This window comes from Neodiprion pinetum, chromosome 1, assembly GCF_021155775.2.
Source record: "Neodiprion pinetum isolate iyNeoPine1 chromosome 1, iyNeoPine1.2, whole genome shotgun sequence".
Classification (NCBI taxonomy): domain Eukaryota; kingdom Metazoa; phylum Arthropoda; class Insecta; order Hymenoptera; family Diprionidae; genus Neodiprion; species Neodiprion pinetum.
The window spans coordinates 23,203,840-23,223,427 of NC_060232.1; the positions used below are offsets into that span (position 1 = coordinate 23,203,840).

At 37.3% G+C, this 19,588-nt stretch overlaps 2 protein-coding genes across 5 annotated transcripts; both read right to left on the reverse strand.

Annotated features, from left to right (window-relative positions):
- Positions 1–93: 93 nt before the first annotated feature.
- Positions 94–6,315, reverse strand: LOC124212001 (uncharacterized). Of its 2 annotated transcripts, none has more exons than XM_046611671.2 (5): positions 6,078–6,315; positions 4,183–4,521; positions 2,831–3,394; positions 1,638–1,962; positions 94–1,410 (listed from the first exon to the last, which is right to left on the reverse strand). In XM_046611671.2, the coding sequence occupies exons 2-5, from the start codon at positions 4,381–4,383 to the stop codon at positions 1,286–1,288; spliced, it is 1,215 nt and encodes a 404-aa protein (XP_046467627.1). In that variant the 5' UTR covers positions 4,384–4,521; positions 6,078–6,315; the 3' UTR covers positions 94–1,285. The 2 variants fall into 2 exon arrangements, with proteins under 2 accessions (XP_046467627.1, XP_046467617.1); XM_046611661.2 differs by having other exon boundaries at positions 5,941–6,315.
- A 1,970-nt stretch (positions 6,316–8,285) lies between these two features.
- On the reverse strand, positions 8,286–17,084 carry LOC124211974 (serine-rich adhesin for platelets-like). 3 transcript variants are annotated; one of them, XM_046611594.1, is made up of 18 exons: positions 16,944–17,084; positions 15,549–15,802; positions 15,390–15,449; positions 14,990–15,304; positions 14,626–14,760; positions 14,347–14,443; positions 13,965–14,080; positions 13,721–13,889; positions 13,378–13,578; positions 12,978–13,307; positions 12,595–12,891; positions 12,065–12,414; positions 11,227–11,693; positions 10,951–11,145; positions 10,778–10,855; positions 10,195–10,242; positions 9,606–9,761; positions 8,286–8,538 (listed from the first exon to the last, which is right to left on the reverse strand). In XM_046611594.1, exons 1-18 carry the CDS (start codon positions 17,014–17,016, stop codon positions 8,460–8,462), a joined length of 3,420 nt encoding a protein of 1,139 aa, XP_046467550.1. In that variant the 5' UTR covers positions 17,017–17,084; the 3' UTR covers positions 8,286–8,459. The 3 variants fall into 3 exon arrangements, with proteins under 3 accessions (XP_046467550.1, XP_046467560.1, XP_046467569.1); XM_046611604.1 differs by lacking the exon at positions 9,606–9,761; XM_046611613.1 differs by lacking the exons at positions 9,606–9,761; positions 10,195–10,242.
- Between the last annotated feature and the right edge of the window lie 2,504 nt (positions 17,085–19,588).

Below are 19,588 nucleotides of genomic sequence, written 5' to 3' on the forward strand. Positions count from 1 at the left end.
CAATAATAACTGTCAATAAATTACTATTAATTATTACACATCGACATATATATATATATATATATATATATATGTATGTATACACACAATATATTTGAATGTAATATAAGTCGTAGTTTTATTAATACTCATAGTTTTATACAAAAATTACATATAATTAATTGACTGGAATATAGAAAATAGTGAAAATACACAACGTTTCTTGCGAATTGAAGGCTTTCTGTGGAAAAGTGTTCCTTTAAAAATTTAGTTGCCAAAAACGGTAAAGTTGAAAGGCTGTCTGCATTTGCAGTATTTACCACAGAAATTGTTCAACGAACCAAGAATCTTTCGTCATCCTAGTCTAGTTACATCACGTTAAAATGGCACTGTCGTTATTGGACGGATTACTTGGTAATTTAATAACTCATGAGATGGTTTAGTTCATTATCAATTAACAAATGCAGTTCCGCGCTAATGTCCTTAGAGCTTGACCTACACTTTAGAATAGTTACGCCTTAATTGGATCGAAATCAGTTATTGCTGCCCCAATTATTGTACAGTATGAACTATGTGCAGTTTTAGAATTGAAGGATAACATAAGTTAACATGGTTAGCATTATTTTTTTAAATATGGTAATAGACGAATAACAAACGGTTTGGACACCATAAATGAGAAATACTTTTACATATAGGTTTCAAAAACGATATTACCTTGTGCAGTGAATGTATAATATTAGTTTATAGATAAAATAAGGCGCAGTCAAATTTGTGGTATAATAAATATGTACAAATGTATAAAATAGCGAATAATGTAATAAATCGATTGCTTCACGAATAAATACTTGCGTACGCATTTTCTCATATTGAAATGAAAAAATTCTTACACCAATGTCTAATCGAGTCTATTACACCAATTGGATCATATTAAAATAATTGTACTTCTCTTATAACGTAGGGCTAAGCAAAATTTGCCTACACAGTTTTTCAAATTTCATGCTTAGCGTATCTCACGACGTAAAACCTTTGATAATACTTTATGACAGACGTAATTGCTTGATTTTACGGAGAGACGTGTAGAATTAATAAAATAGTATAGCGGACCGAAGCGAGTAAATTTTCACAACACATTGACCGATAGTATATTCACAGTTTCGACGATAAAGAATGTTATGTATGATACAAGTATAAAAATTGCGATTTAGTTACCACAGAGACACGAGTATTAAAATAGGCGAAATGAATCGAACTTCAATTGTAGATACACAATACTGTGTGTATTGTGAAGAACTTTGCATTAGTTTTATCACTCGAATGGTTGCCATTTGGTGATTTGCTGGCCAGGTTTAGCCAACGCTTGTTTCCACTGTTCACCATAGGTTCCTCCTCCATCCGGTCCTATCACGAAATGTCCAATTGCGGTTTTCTTACCTGTGATAAAGAGTCAAATGGATGTTGAACTGTTTTTGTAAAGATTAGTTTGTACAATCAGAGTATGGGAATAAAGAGAAAACAATCGATTTCGTTAAAAGTTTTGACAAGCATTTTAGTTCAGTTTAACTATATCTATAAATAAATGTTCTTCACTTTATACAATTGAATTTTGGGGCGGAACAAAACTATTTCAACAGGTTTGATCGTAAGAAAAGATTCATTACCCATTTTATTTTTGGAGACAAATTTCACCACAAAACTGACATCGCCCTGGGGATTCTTTGCGATAACCCTTGCATTGTCAGGTGAAAAGCTGGTCGAGATAGTCGGCGTGAATCTATCGCTTTTCCAAAAATGCGTGACTATGCCGTTGTCAACTACGGACATCTTTATATACAGTTGTCCCTTCAGAGCCTCGTGTTCGTGCATCGTATGTAAGGAGCATCTCAGCTTGCTCAATGACAATATCAAGTTGCCTACACTTTCTCCGTCCTTGTCCCCCTTCTCCTGGCATAATGATATCTCCACCTGGCCTTTCTTGCTCTCCCGCTGTAAGAAATCAAATTTTTATTGTTGTTGAAATTGTTTGACTTTGAAAGGAATAGAATTCACGACATGTTTTAATTACGTATATTAACTTATTCACCAACTTGCAACCAGCTTTTTAACGTACAAATTCTTATCTTCGGAACCGCAATTCGGATATGTTGAAGTGTATACTAACAATAAGATATGTAATACTTTCGATTTTCACGCCCTTAGGCCTTATCCTTTTTGGGAAACATTTGGTTTAAATATTTTAGGAACCTCGAAATTTCTTAATATATTTACGAAAACGACGGAAAAAACTAAGTGAAGAAATTTTGGATTGTATTTTGAAATTTTTAGAGTGGGTCGAAAATGGGATCATATTCACGGTGAATTGTTACAAATATTCCAGAGATCTCGACTTTTCTGAACATATTCCGTGCCTCTGGAATATTTATAACGATTTAATTATGATCCAGTTTTCATCTCATTATAAAAACTTCAGGATAAACTACAGAATGTCTACTTTTTAATACAAACGAATAAAAACGATTTATTTCTTGGGCCTTTGCATGTAGAGAACTGACAATGTGAAAAAGTGCTTCATTTTGGGGTGAAGTCCCGAAGATCTACCTAAAAATGGATGTCGTATTTATCAAAAAAATAGTATTTTTGTCGACGTCAGGAAGTGCTAAAAGTTCGGAAACAAAGGTTCAATTAAAAAACATGATAAATTTGTTCAACGTATTCCTGTAAACGATGAGCTCTAAAAATTGGAGAATTTTCGCTTCTTCGTGTGCATTGTAACACATCCAAATTGTATCGAAATCGAAAATTGCACCATGATCAGCTAGCCGAAAATTGGTGGATTGGTCGATAGATTGCTCACCCTTTCATCGGCTCCGGAGATTCCGCTGCTGATCGGTTTCAGTGGCCACCAAGTTTCTCCGGTGGAAACGTCGCTCGCATGCTTTGGTTTGGCGGGTTTTGTAACGAAGACTCCTGGGTCCAATTTAACAGTAGCGGCTCCCAGGGTTCGTCTCTTATCGAAGATCCGGTCCCTGGCGCTCCTCTGAGGTACGCTTGTCTTTTCCTTATCACTTTGTTTGCCAAAGAATTGGGTTAGCACATTGGCCTTGGATGAATCCGAGGTCGAGGCCATACTCTTGAAGGCTGAACTATCCTTCTTTCCTTTCTTGGAAGATTCACCTTTGGCTTTGTCATTCTCCGATTCCTTTTTTTCGGTGGCTATCAGTGGCTTGTCCTCTAGAACAGCGTAGACTGTGGCCACGACGAATTTCGACCCACTAATTTCCTCTTCGGTTACTTTAGTCTTCCCGAATTTTGATTTCGTCTCTTTCGTCAGCGGAAAGGTGAACTCCTCGTTCCAACTCGGCCAGGACTCGTTCTTTGGGGTTGTTTCGAACTTTTCCTTCCCTGGCAGAAGTTTCACCTGAGTGATTAACGGGATTGTTAAAATGACTCTGATCACAACGAGCCTAAGCCCATTTCTTGAGCATTAAAACACTCTGCGTGCGGGTAATTATACTTATATCGATTACGTGTAACTCTCGAGTACCACTAGCCTATCCCTTTTTGATTATGAACTGTAACCATGTCAACGTTGGGTCGATACATACTTGTGCTTGCAATCAGAATAGCCACTTCAAGTTTGCTTAATCACCTATTTAGGTAGCATTACTTGCAATATTTGAAAAATTACTCCCACGTATCTCGCTTATCGCATTTTAAGTGAACAAAAAATAAATACATATGTATGTTAGGGTATTTCACATTTAACAAATGCTTGCATTTGGTCTAAAAGGAAACCTCTAAGAAACTGAGCACTGTAGACCCAGTTTTAGGATGTACGAAAACGATTTTTAGGATCACAAAAAATCTCATAATTAAATATACAAAAATTTTTTTTGACCTTTCTATATTAACACTTCTCTGTAGTAATGCCCTCTAGGTAATCTTTTTGGGCCATAATGCATTTTTTGGTAAAATATAAAAGAAATAATACATGTTAAGGGGGTGCTAATTTCGATTCTTCACTTTTTTTTAGAAAAATTGATTTTGTACTCCCCAAACCTGGAGCTACAGTGCTCAATCTTTTGGAGGCTTTTTTTAGACCGGAAGAAAGCATGCGCCTATCGAAAAATTGAAAATTTTTTAAATATCAAATACCCGGATGTACATATGTCGATAAAGGAAAAGTTCAACATACAAAGTTCTCACCTTAACAACATAACTGTTCACTCTGGTAAAGCCAAAGTTCTGAGGTAAGTGTCTTGCGCCTATAACAGTCACGTATAAAGCCTTCGCCGCCGGGGAATGGACAATTTTTATTCCCACTTCCGGTTCTAGATTGGTCGTTCGATTCAGCGAGCTGCTCTTCAAGCCACTGTCAATGAAGGATTTAATCCGAGCTATAGCCATTTTGATAACTCGTTGTTGACTTTGATTTTGAACAATCGTCACTGCTGCTCAGCGTAGATCAATAACTTACATCGTCACTATACGACGATGCGGATCATAACTTCACTGCATCAAGAAATCCCTTTGAGTAATGTGAATCTAAAAGAACATTTATCAGTGTAACCATAAGGCAGTGTAGATTTCCGCAAGCTTTCACAACGAAATTGATTTCCATAGTCACATTTGCCCATTTACGTCTCGAGTTGTACGTATGTAATGTTGTACGATTTTGTCGTTGAGTGTTGTAATTGCATAAGAGCGTTAAGTGCTTCGTTAAGATTCAATGAATAATTGCTAATTTGGTCACGTACGTAGGCCAGGACCATATCGGCGCACAAATTACCGACTCTTATCTTGGCAAAAAGTCAAAGTTTGTTATCCGTTACAGCATTTTACCGCAAAAGGAATAAACCACACAGTGATAAAGATCTGTCAAAATTCTAAAGCAACAGAAACATGCGGTCTCGGCACAATATTACTGGAACAAACGCTTGACTTCGATAAGAGGTGTCCAGCAAAGTTTATGGATTGTATTTTAACGAGCCAAAAAACGGCTGGACAAATCATCGTGCGAGCACATCTGTTTAAACTATAGTTGCGCAATACCTAAAAGACGCTTTACCGATTCGAAGTCTTTTATTTAGCTTTTGTTCTATAGCACATTCCGCCGAGTTTCAGACTCCTGTCATCTCACTTGAATCTGTTGCATTAGAAAGAGTAGCGATCAATCCGGTTTTGCAGTATGATCAGTGGTTACCGAGTCGAAAGATCACACCTGACATTCTTTTATTTAGTATTTGGTCAGCGGACGTTTGGTCAGAAGAGTGCAAAGTAAAACTGATCGATTGTATCGGATCCGAAGTATCGAATTAAACAGATCGAGTAGTCATTGTAACACTGACACTGAAGATGGTTAGTTTTTAAAATATTCGTGTTGGAGCAGAGACATATTTCCCTATACTGCGCAGAATCGAGAATTATTTATACATGGTCGCACGTGTTTGTATCGAGCAAATAGAAGTATAATAAGACTTTGGCATAGCAGCACGTATTCCGGATAATAGTATCAATATCAGAACGAGGTAACGCATTTCAGCCGAATAGATTTTGCGGTTATAAAACTCTCACAGTTCTATTCATAACACGCGGGTGCCAAGCCTGTCAATTTTCTAAGTTAGTTCCAATCATAGGAATTAGAAATTGTTCATTGCCATTTCTACACTGCTGAATATAAGAAAAAAAAAAGTGAAGTAGTCGGCGAGTATATTCAACTTCATGCATGTATTCTTAAAGTGCCTAGTGAGTTAGGCAAGTAATTACATCATGATGTAGAAACTAATTATCTACGACACACCCAATTAATTCTCCATACGACGTCTAATAGCTCGTGATCCTTTAGCAACTTGGGTGCAGAAAACCTGCACGTAACACTGACGGTATCATAAATATAACAAAGTAAATTAACCGCGCTGTTTCACACTTGAATGTTATCTCCGTAAGAATTCAAATTCCATTCACCTGTAGATGGAAAAGCGACTGTAGTCCGTGCCTAAAGATAACGACTCGAAGCGTAGATTGTTATCAACACGAAAGACATCGAAGCGGCGATATTCTTATTATACGTTTACAAAACATGTTTCAAACTTTTCCGTTACCGTACATTCGGCGCGTTTTCAAAACAAGATTTGATATTATTTCCTTCTTTCGTATTTCACATAATTTCACAGTAATTTTCATCACTAGCCGGAGACACGTAATAACAATCACTAAGTTTTCAGCCGGGATTAGAGCAATTGACTCGTTGTTGCCGCTACGATCACGGGCAAGGTATGCAATGCGTTTGGAACGTGGGCAGAACTTATAACGAATGACGGCTGCCACACATTGCCGACGATCTGCGCGCGCGCACTGGAGCCCAGACTGAACAGCTTCGCCTTACAGCTTGTTTTCAGTTGAGCACGATGTCATGTACCGGGTGACCTTAATTGTTTCGAACGAAATGAAAGCGTGGTCTGTGCTCCGTGCTTGTGAGAAAAAAATGTCGTTAAATCATTCTATGACTTACCATTTCACAAGTTTGTATAAAAAAAAATTCGGTTTTCAACAATGTTCTCGACTGATTCCTCTCACATAATAAAGTGTTTTGAACTGATTTGCGTTACATGATCCGAGTCTAACTTCCGGTTCCTGTACGCGGTTGGTCAATCGTATTTTCAAGGACGGCAATCTGTTGTTAGGTGGGCCAAAAACCTGTCAGTCTACAATTATTACAGATAATTGGATGGGTATGGCACATTTTGTGGTGCAGAGCTAAGAGTAGTTCATCTACTGTGTATTAAAATTGTGTGAAATTAATTTGACGGAGTTTCGTTAACTTATCAAATTATACGCCGTGTAAAGAATTTGCTGTACACCACAACTTCATCGATATACATACGATTAATTAATTATTCATATTGGTACAATTGTGATCATAGTTGTCATAGATATGGTTCTGTGATCTTGAGTATGAATGCATTAATACACTCAACATTATTAACTTTATACTTGATAAAGTCGAAGATCCTTGCCATTGAGCATTCCATAGTGATCATCGTTCGCTCATCGTTTAGAATACGTGATTACTTTTGTTTTATGCTTCCGATATCGATTGCATTCTTCATAAATTGTGCGCATGTCATTATTATAATTATAAATAAACTTTTGCTATCGCACCATATTGTACGTACAATACCAATTCATTTCTCAGATTCTTATACTTCGTGCAGATTGCACTATTTTATTTCTGGTCACGTGGACAGGCCACCCGACTCTTCTACGAGCCCCTCGAACAGCAGCTGCTTCAAAAACTTTTGAAACGTGTAACAAAGGCTGTATTTCGGATGCTGTGCCCCTGAGGTGTTTTTGTTCAAGGCACTGCTTCTCGTGGTGTGTAAAAATTTCATTCCTCCTACCGAATATTATACGTTACGAGGCTGGAGCAAATTTCGGGCGCATCGCTCCAGTTAATTAACTGACCGCGTCGTTGAAGCGTCGTTGTTGGAGTAAAAAACATATCAACGTGTAATAAACGGATGTAAGACTCCCGCAGGAAAAAAGGGCAAGGTCAACTAACACCATCTTAAGCTCTTCTAGACTTCGGTGTAAAACATATTCCCAACGGCCCAAGTTCTGACGTTTTAGAATACGCCGTTAAAAATCACACATTCAATTTCACCAAAAATGTGATAATTCTTCTTCCCGAAGTCTCATAGTTTGACATTAAAAGTTTTTTTATTTTATTGAAGCAGGGAAAATAATGTGACGATTCGTGACCGAATTTGATTGACACCTGGAAGCATACATCGCTGTCCATCAAACTTGCAAAAACGGCGCGTTCCGGCAGATCGTATCCACGTGGAGACACGTGAAGGACAATGCAATCTGTGAAGATTAAAATTGACGGCACATGGGGATGAGGCATGCCGTGTAACGCGGTATCACCCTTGCATATGTTGAGCTTTCGAAGGTGGAACCTAACCAACTTCTCATAAGGTGTAGAGTAGTTTTTCATTCAATCAACATCCAGGAATGCAGAGCACTCATACTGCATTGACAATGAATTGAAGAGTTGATTTAAATGCGTCGTAATGTAATCGTCTTGCATTCTATGAACACTGCCGATTCTATTGCGTTCGAGGCAGTTGCTAAGCTGCTAATGCAGAAGTGAGCTATGAGTGATAATTAGTACCTGGCAGATTCCCCATCGCGATAAAGCCGTATTTCAGATTATGTTCACACTTTGGTGTGTGCAGTCGATACTTCCCGATTAAGCATGAAATCCTTAATTAACTTTATAGAAATGGAAGAAATGAATATAGTAATAGTCATAATACTATGTTTTTGATAGCGTATCTATAACTATAACGTTAATTATGAGTATATTACAAGTATTCGAATGTATAGACTAGGTAATAAAATTATCATATCTATTCTTATATACTAACTTAACGCATCAAAATGATTTTGATTATGCATAATATCTTTGGGGTAGTCAATCAAAGTCTGGCAACTTCGATTTCTTCAACGGTGCTGCTGAATGCCACTGATTTTCTTTTCGTAAGATTAGGTGAGGTACTGAAATGTGAGGTATAAAAAATAAATGAGTAACTGGAATAATTCAAAATGCCGTAACGAAATGTACCTGAAATTTCGATCGCTCATGCTTGAACAAAATCTTCAACAATCACCAATACCGAGTTCCAATAATCAACAAATCAGTTACCAGCTTTAAGTACATCATTTCATGCTTACCAGGTTTCAGCGACCTATACAGAACTGCTTACTGAAACTCAGTATCAGTGATAATTTGAGTTTTCGATCGAAACTTCAGATACATATAACGTAGACGTCATTGGTTCTTGATAAATAACATAAAAGAAAGAATATGGAAACAGTTAGTATATGAAAAACAAGGATTGTACTGTGTTGTTCCTTATTTAGTAAATTAGAATTACGATTGTGGTTACTTGAATATTTTCGAAGAATCGAAGGTTTGTGTTGATTTACATCGCGGAAACATTGCATGTTCGCTGTGTAATGTTGAACAAGTTTTTAAAGCCAACTATATTATTCTATTGTTGATAGAAAATTGCACTAAAATATGTGCATCCGACTAAACTGCAAGTTTATTTGCCTTGAGTATAAAAAATTCGTATATTCAGCGGATGGACTTGTACTGAACATATCAGTTAATACCGTTAATTGAATATTAATTTGCAGTAGTTAATATAAGTGTCAGAATAAAATCTTTGGTTTTGTCCTATTCCAAGCAAAGTTTAGCTAAACAGGTAAATTATTCCCGTTGTTTCAGAATGATCAAATTGTAAAAAATAATCATATGTACAAAACTAAGCAAATTGAGGTGAGTGAAACTATGGACGAAGATTATGAGAGTATTATAAGAATTTCTGTAATCATCAGTTGTGTTGATTTGTATGAAACCTTATTTCTATTTGGCTGAATAATACCACGATAGAAACAAACGCTACCCCCAGCCACCGAGATTGTCTGCGACACTTGTTATAAAAACAGCGAAACGGACGAAGAACATTTTTAGGCAAATGAATGATGTGGAACAGACATTGATGAAAACCATTTGACGTTTGCGAGACATACTTCATTTCAATAGTATTTCAACTTACTCTTGTCTACTCTCGTTTCGTGTGACAAATGTAATATCGCCGTCATTACTTCCTTTCAGAGTACTGAATGAGCAGTTATTTTCGAAGAATAATTTGTCTGGTTTTGTCGTTTGATTCAAAACCCATTCAGCATTCGTTGAGTCTGTAGACTCCGATCTTCGTCAGGAATTGAAACGAATAGTTATTAAAAGAACAGTTGTTCCGTATTGTAAGATTTTAATCAAATTCAAATATACGATCTTGTGTATAACATTTGATATGAACAAATTATTTGAAGCAACAAAAAAGGATCTACTTCCCGTGTTTGCGAAATATATCTTGAAATATAAGCGTTGACTGCGATTTTTTTTAAACTGAAATAACGTGCTTGAGCCAAAATCAATATTTTAATAGAAAATCAAGTTACTTTTGAACTCTGCAAGGCCGTTCCAAAAATATTTCAACTCCAAGAACTATTTTTGATTAATAATAGAAAACAGTTTGATACTTGGAACGATTTTTGAACATTCTTGAAGAATTGTAAGCTTTTGTAACCAACAAATACAAGCGGAACATAAAATAAACATGTACATATTAGGGTTTTGCTTACACATGATCCTGTGACTCGCTCAAGGTTACTGATTTCACGTAGTAACTTCTACAAGAATACGAAACAATATGTAATCAGATTACAGGCAATGTTTTCTAGCTTCATCTAGGACTAACTACTGTATCGGCTTATGTAGACTCTAGATTTCACAGTAAGGTACAATCTGCTTATATAACTGATTGATAGTAATTACTGTGATTATGTATATGAGCGCGCGTAATAATTCCCACGCTTAGCCTTGACTACTTGTACGAACACGAGTTTAAGATATTTTTTTTTTCATTGTAAAAGAATCACTCACAAAATAACGTGAAAACTAATTTCGCATACTTTCTAAAAATATACAACAGTCGATGCATCTTTTCTAAAAATACTTAGAAACATAAATTGCAAAATAACGATGGATCACTTTGTTCACCAATTATTATCAGTCAAGAATAGTAACAACGGTTTACTACAAAGCTCAATTTTCTAGGATTACACGTATAATTGTAAGGTTTTGTTTCTAGTCATAACTACCGTTGAGGCCATACTGCACGTATTCATTTGAAAAATGCAGGAAAAACAATACTCAGTAACTTACCCGTTACTTTGGTTTGATTGACGATTCTCAAAGTTCTCGTACGAGACATCGGATTCCACTGACGTGGATTTGTTGGGTCTAAAAATGTGATGAATGTATTCACAATGAGTAAGAGCAGGTTCGGTTCGAAGTTAGCTGATGTTTTTAGCTGTGGTTGTAAATTCAAAACATACCTGCAGAACAAGAAGTATACAACACCAGCGGTAATTATGAGTAATAACAAAAGCACTGATAGTACAATGATCGCCGCCCAATAACCGCGAGTATCGAATTCTGCCAACATGCCGGATTCCGAACTGTCAGCTAGAATGGATTCCAATGTCACCAAGTCGCTGATTCCCCAAGTGAAGTTAGTACTTTCGACGGTTCTGTAAAAGTAGAAGAAATGTCTAAGTATGTGAACAACGTTATGCAATCGGCATATAGTCAAATACGATCGCGATGCATACGAGACTAGAATTTCGCTGGCCACAGGCTCGGTGATATTCAGTCCGTAGAGGACAAGTCGAAGAAGGGTATTGGTATCGGTTGCTCTTTTTGTCCAGCTGGAGAGTGACTTTAAGGAGGTGAAATTTGCAGCATCGCTTTCGGATATTACAGCCGAAGTGAGCGCTTGAACCCAATATCCTGTACTCGTGCTCAGCTCCTCTACGATGTAATCAACATCTTCTAAAAGGCCACCGCTGATGAATAGAACAGCTACATTGCTACTCGCGAGTGTTCTAACTGTCAGATCTGTTGATGTTTCGAAGGTGCCGTCGGTCGCGGTGACCGTGAATTGGTAACCGTCTTCGGTGTAGACTCCCTGCTGTATGTAGAGTGTTCCATCCGTGTTGTGGATGTAGAATACATCGTCGGAACCACTTCCTAGAGTGTACGTAACCATTGCATTATCATCAATGTCGGCGTCAGTTGCCTGAAATACGGATATTATAGAATAATTAAGAAATTTCTCATTAAAAGAATAATTATTAAAGATTGTTTGTGAATGACAGTCAAATGCTGATTTTCGATTACACATCTGTTTTCTCAATATTATTGTCAGTGTGCTTGAAAAGTGATCAAGTTCAACTGGATGTCAAAAGGTGTTATGGCCAGTTAGCTTCACCGATGGGAAGAAGTGTGATCCTTTCTGCAGTAGAATTCTTATTAAATAAGTAACTATTCAGAAGCCATACTAACATCCTACCTTCTCTTAATATCTTGGAATGCGTGTACAATGAAAAAATTAGACCATTGAAAGCTAGACGGGGTAATGTCAAGAAAACGTTGACCACTCAGACTTACCCCAAGTTGATAGACGTAGGGAACGAGAATAAGTTGCGCCAGCTCGTATCCAGGGAACCCTATGTAGGTTGGTGTGTTTGAATTCCAAACAGGAGCATTGTCGTTTATGTCTGTGATAATGACAACCAAAATAGTTCTGGTGCGCTCATATGCGATGTTCTCGGTTAAGACTTCATATTCCGTGTCTCGTTTTGATCTGGTAGTCGTCGTGTTGTTCGTAGCGTCTGTATCGTTCGGACAGCTCGCATCGATGATCACACGAACTTGAGCCACTGTCATGTTACTGAAGTATGAAGCCTCTCTGTCAATGGCGACCGTGTTGAGGTAGTTGCCGGTAATAGTAAATAAGTCTGGAACGGGAGATTGTCAGAGTATTTGGTAGGAAATGCCAAAAGGTATGCCCAGGTTAATAGAGGTCAACATCGTTTTTTTTTAATGCAAGATTCATTAGTAATGATAAAATATATAACCGAGTGAAAGTTCACGGCATAGAATGAATCGTAATAAAAATGATATGATTGAAGTAATACCTTGGCTAGGTGTTTGTGAATAAATAGTATAGTTGCACCCATTATCATCGAGTGGGAGTATATTTTCATGGGCTGACTCTTCTTCAAGTTCGATAATCTGGAGAGCATAACCAAATACGATGTCACCACTGCACTCGGTTAGCGTGCTGATTACAAGAATTACGGTTGCCGATGTACTTAGGCTCAAATCATCGATAGTCGCTAAAATTTGGAATGTGTAAACTCCCGGGCTGATTGCCGCTGTAACTTCTAATGCAGCAGTGTCGCTGTCTATAATGACCCTGGAGGAAAGATCGTCTGGAATATAAAAGTTCTGTTAATGATTCACGAGTGTGATTGCAAAAGTTGTTTGGAAGTGGTCTGCAAAGTTGAGAAGACGTTACCATCGTTAATAGACACAGAATACATAATGGTTCCTTCAGCATTAGTGGCCACTGCTGTTTGCGTCATAAGAACCCCAGTGAAGGTAGAGTCCTTGTCAAATCTGTAGGTACTACTCGAGAAACTCAAGCCAGGAGTAACAGTCGCGGTTGTCGTAACCGTAGTACCATCTTCGGTAGACAAAGTTGTGGTTTCATTTTCCGGTGATAGGGTTGTGGTTAAGCTATCAGTTGCTTCTGTGTTAGTTGTAGCCGAGTAGGATGTAGTCACCGTTGATTCAGTGCAGTCACATTCTTGAGTAACAGTTACAACCGGGCATTCGGTCGTTTCGACTGAAAACCGCAAATGGAATGATACCATCCCGATGTTAACGTAACGATGTTCAGTATGTTCTTTCATTACCTGTAGTCGCGGCCGTTGCAACACTTTCTGTAGTATCAGTTACGCCATCACCGGTACTGGTCGTTGTTGAATTTTCACTTCCGTCAGTAGTCATCGTATAGGTGTTTTCGTATGCAGACGTAACTGTCGTGGAAGAATCGCAGACACATTCGTCCGTGGTGATCGTCGGGCATTCAGTGATTGTGGTAGTTGCTGTCGTTGCTGAATAAAGTAGGAATTTACTGCGTAACCTCATCGTTCATTATGTTCTCAAAAAATCGGTAGTACTATCATCATATAGGTATGAGACTCGGATATTTTTAAATGACAATAAAATTCGTCTGTGAGTAATTGGAATTCTTACATTCTGTTTCACTTGTCACTGCTGAAATAGTTGCTGTGGATCCCACCGTTGAAGTGATAATGGTCGTACTTTCTCCTGTTGTAGTTGAACTGCATTCCGTAGAAACAATTCCGGGTAAAGCAATGTGCAAAATGGTTATTCCTGTATCTGTGGCGCCAGTTCTTGCTGCCTGGAAATATATATGTTTTAAATTTCAAATAAGTGAGACTTTTCAACTTACGGAATAACGTTACTCTATACTCACAGTTAGAGTTAGGATGACGTAGTATTCAGCAAGAAATTCATCAGTCACATTCTGCAGAGTTATGCTAATGGTGGTGTAGTCTTCACTAACGGTGATCAGGAAATTGTCTTCGTAACCTGCGATTGTACGCTGTATTAGCTTTATCAGATTGCTATCTTCAACTGGTGACGTTGATGTTAATTTATTCATGGCGTTAATCAAATTATCGGTCCCGCAATGCGCATAGCATATTTCAGAGTAATGAGTATGACGAATCCACATTGAGTGCTGGATCCCGATGTGTTTATGATCCAGATTCGATAAGGTCGGAGACTTTCTTTCTTCATTTGGAAGATAACTTATCCATAATCTACATGGTTAATTTTTTTTTGATTCAACTTACTCCCTATATTGTCAACGATTGTGAACGACGTTGTATTACTGGCTCCTTGACTCAAGGTGATGTCGCCTTGATTGAAGACCACCGTTGTGCCATTTGCCTGAAAATTTTAAGATAAGTAACGATTGGAAGTACACGTGAACAAATAATGCGATTCAATTGATCAACGGTTGAGAAAAAACCTCAGAGTCTTTGATCAAAATAATATTTTGAATGTGAATGTAATAGCGTGAGTGCAATAGTGAACGAGAACATGAATGAACAATCCGGTGTTTCCAGTACCTCTTCGAAAGTGAGACCGGAGAGATCCGAGATGTAAATCGGATACGTGAATATTGGACTAGAGGGAGTACTGTTTTCTTCATCCACGCTGATAGTAATGTTCGTTTCAGAAGTCAAAGCAGGTGTACCGGTATCCTGCAATGAATCGAATTCATGTAAAACACGTCGAGCTGTTTGAGTGCGCCACATGTGAACAATCCAAATTAAAATATTAACAAGTATAAGTCTTTTCCATCTGATACTAAACGGAATCGAGGAGCAGCGTGCATTCCTTGGCCTGGGAAATTTCGACCGCTGCAATGTTTCTCATTCTTGCGTAACATAACAAAGGGCTAATGAATGCTAGATTTTTTTAGTGGATTACCGTTGCGTAAATCTTGAACGTTACATCTTCTTCGATATTTAGAAGAGCCGTAGTCAATAGCTGAGCATAATGTAGTTTGGTATCTGATGTATCTTGAGATAACCACGATGCAGAAAACCCATTAGCATTGGGATCAGAAGAGTTTAAAGTGAAACTGATATTCGTATTCGTGAGATCGATGTCCTTAGCAGAAATTGTGCCGAATAGTTGTACAGAGAATCCTGATGGGAAAGGCATTGGAAGCTCGTAAGTATAAGGAGCATCCTGGAACTCGGGATAGTTGTTGTTTGTGTCCGTTATCGGTTGATAGATTTCCTGACGGCAATTCGAGAAGAGATTTGTTAACGAGTTTCAAAGTGTGCCGTTGATAGAAAATCGGATACCGCATCATCAGACTTACTAGTGATCGGGTGTTGACTGAACATACGAATGTTATAGTGACGAGCATCGTCGTTGTGGACTAAAACATTGAGAATAAATAAAAAAGATTGGCAAGACGGACGGATATGAATTATATTGTAATGCTATGTTGTTCTCAAATTTGAGGATTGACTGCTACCTCGAGCTCTTCGTATTGTGAAAAGTAGTCGGTCAGGGTTACGATGAATTGTCCGTCTTCCAGAACCGGCTGCATGTAGAAGTACCCACTGTCACTATCAGCCACAATAGTGCTAATACTTGTAATCGAAGAAGCCGTCATATTAAGCAGAACCGTTCCTGATTCAGACGTGTCATCTATAGTGTCCAGAACGAATCCAAAACTCCAATACGTATCCGACAGTTCCGTTCCATTTTCATATGACAGCGCACAAGCTGAAATAGTATCGGGTGATCGTCTCAATAACTTTTATGAGTCTGAAAGATTTAAATCAAATAACGAAAACAGACTGAATTATTTTTCAAGTGTGCTTTCGTGAGCACATGACGCGTTAGTTTATAATTAAGTGTGACTTCATCTGGTCGAAATGCGTAGGGATAAATTATCGACGAATCGTCGTATCAGCAATTTTCAAGCATGCATATCCATTTAAACGGATTAACAAAAATAAAAGTATACCCTAAAAGGCTTTATTTCGATTTAAATTTCACAAAACTTATATGTCTCACATTTGAATTCCTTATATTTATTAATCGATGAAAATATCTAACTCTCTCGCATGAAGAACTTTTAAAATTCCAACTTTGATTTAATCTACGACTGTGATTCAAATTTGTTCCGTATGAGATAAGTGAAACTGTGGTAATTATAGGAAGTATTTAGGGTGTTACATATAGTAACCCACATGAATTTCGATTTTCAGAATTTGCTGGCATCAGAGGGTACTGACTCAGGTGCGTGAGAAAAAAATTGTAGACGATAACAATGAATCTAAATTTTACTCATACTTCCGTTATGAGTTTATTAAATCTTATCTAATCATTTGTTAACTTGATAAGCAACTGTATTCTGAAACTGCTGAAAATAAACTCGTGATTTAAAATATGATGTCGAGTTGTATTTTTTCCGATTTACGAAGTAGAGTTCGTTGCGAGTAAGTTTGGATAATCCGTATAATCGGTATACACGTTCATTAATAGGTGTAATATTTTATCCAACACTGTAGCTTGCTTTGTCATCAGGATTGACAGTCCGAAGGTCTAATCCGTTGACGTGATCCCTCGATATACATATTTACATCACAAAATATTGTAGGCTACGGATATAACTAGTAAGGAACAAGTAGATGAAGAACTGTCTCGTTCTACTTATTGTTAGTTGCTTGGTTGCATCCTTTTATATCCTCACGTTATACTCCACCAAGAGTTTCAGACAGGGATGCAACAAAATGCACCGTAATTTGATAGAACTGATAATAATAGCATTCTTATAAAAATTCCTCCCCACTGTAAGACTGATTACACGAAGTATAGTTGACTACGATTAACAAAATTGCACAAGACATATTTTGCTTACTGGCCTGTCCATTAGCCGCGCAGATGAAACTGGCACATATCGCAATGACGGATATCCGATGAAGGATACTCATCGCGCTTCTTTGACGTAAAACTGTCACTATAGTATTGTAAGAAAACCGTCGTCGTCGGTTTGCTTTGTCGAAGTGTAACGATTAGACTGATACACTGAGAGCTGACCACAAACAGCCATCTCCGTATCTAAGCATCGATAGTGATAAGGTCTTTGTCACGGGCGATAAAAATTAGACTCGATAATCGGTAGAGTAACATTGACTCTGTGTGTATACATATATAGACTAATTTTTACACCGCCTAATGTTGTCCCGGATTTAATTTTATTAAGTGCTTTTCCATCTCACTTTAATGGGTGGGTAATAACAGATATGCTTATCCTGTCTATGTACGATACTTTGAAGGTATCAAGATTCTAATTTTCGTGTTTCAGTTTCCAATTTTTTGTCAATTTTATTCGGATTATTAATGAGACGATTATAACGAATAAAAATGAACTTTCGTTACGAAGCAAATTGATTTTGAACTATGTTTAATTTTTTCATTCGTGACATAGTCCTACCTTTTTTGAATTTTCTTAACTTTTATATTGCTGCTTCGAGAGTACGTTGTACGTTGAACTTTTCGACGTTCAAAAATGTTAATTGACACATACTTGAAAGAAATATTTTCGACAAAATAATTTGTTGTCCCCTTTCTATCTTTCTTTTTAATACCAATTGCTTTCGATTTTCCTTGTTATCAAATTTCATTTCAGCATGTTTTTCGAGTTTTGCATTTTTGTTCTCATTTATAAATACTCGATGATCTTTATGTTTACGTAATAAATTCTTCAACATAATTTGCAATATATAATAATTCGTATTTCACAACGTAACGGTATCGGCGATTTTGCAAATTTACAACCTCCCATTCTCATGATATCTTTATCCAAACTATATTGAACATTAAAGGGACGAAAGCTATTTATCATGGACATATAGAAACCATTCGTTAATGTTTTTTTTGTTGAAATGATTTAAAAAATGAGGTAACTTTTATTTTTCACCCTACCATTACGTCACGCAATACAACCACACTGCACCGAAGACAGCGACTGCGGTTTCAAATACTGTGATAGATTTAACCGTCGAATCAGCAGAGTTGTGAGTGATTACGAGATTACTTCGTCAAATTTTAGTGGATTAGCCGTTATCTTCGTGCACTATCTCTTCACTAAATTAATAATAGAATACCAATAAAACGGACGTGAATTAATTATCGTAAATGAAGGCAAACCATATGTTCGCCTGGAATTTATCTGACGTTGATTAACTCACCTTCACGGTATTAGAGATCCAGTTTCGTTTTGCAGCTCAAACAATATTCAATTTAGTATTTTCACAGTTCAAAGTTGAAATGTGCATTCTTAGAGGTGCAGCTTCGTTGGACAGCTGAAAGATATTCTACCAACAGATTACACCGAATACTGACAGAACGACTGACAGCTCTGCCAATACAACCAACGATCACGTTTTTACAATGCTTCAAAAACGACATTGGTACTTTATCTCACGATCACGGCACGAGTCAATCACTGTGGCTTTTAAAGTGCTTCAACAATTACACTCTGACCTCAAGTTTTGAGGATTCATGACTTTTTTATAAAAGGGATCATTCGTCTAACTAAAAATTCGATTATCGTGTCGTGATTCCATTATCCAACAATGTAAAGGGCCAAAATATTATTGTATGGTTTTTTGGATATAGTTAGCTAGTCGTAAAATTCCTACTAAGCATCGCCTCATCGGTGGCGAGGAGATTAGGAGTAAGGATTATTGTACAGAAAGCTTATCTCGTAGACTGTCAAGCCCACATAGATCATCCTCGTTCTAAGTTAACTTAGCCCAATCTGTATAATATTCGGTTTCTTGATATGAACTTAACGGTGTCTTCGTTTTTCTGCTGTCTGAATGATAATTTGTCAAATTGTGAAGAAGGTTATTCAGACTTTTATCTACCGACATGAATGATGTATTTAAAGATGGGGAATTGATCTGCCAGAATTCTGGATAATCAATGTGACGTATAATACATGTCAAATGTTCGGTATCTACTTTCTTTGTTATACAGCGATAAGTCGACTTACAATACGTGTAGACGAATTTTGTGGTATGGTTATACTCTTGGGCTCTTCAAATTGCAGCATGAGATTGCATGTTGGAGCTAGTCTGCGAGACCGTAATAAACCGTTGATATAAGCAAGGGGCCAAAAAGGATACGCCATGCAAGGCGTTAGCTAATTGTAAGACACGGACGTTCTATCGAATATCTCATGCGTTTTAACGTAATATATTGTAATTGAAGGATATCACGTACAACTGTCTGCACTGCAAAATATGTTACAGATAACCACTGGAATATACTATCGGAGAATAAATTTATTTCCAACAGATAGATTAATTTCTAATGGATATCCTTTGCATCTGCAGTCAATAACGGATATTAATCACGCATGTGATTGATGCGATGATTCGCTATTTCATGGTTGTTCACGCGTAGAATCAGTTAGAAGTTCACTTTCGGGTTTGTACACGTGTAGAATATTGGGACAATTTATACATCGCCGTGACGCTACAGACGTATTGTTAC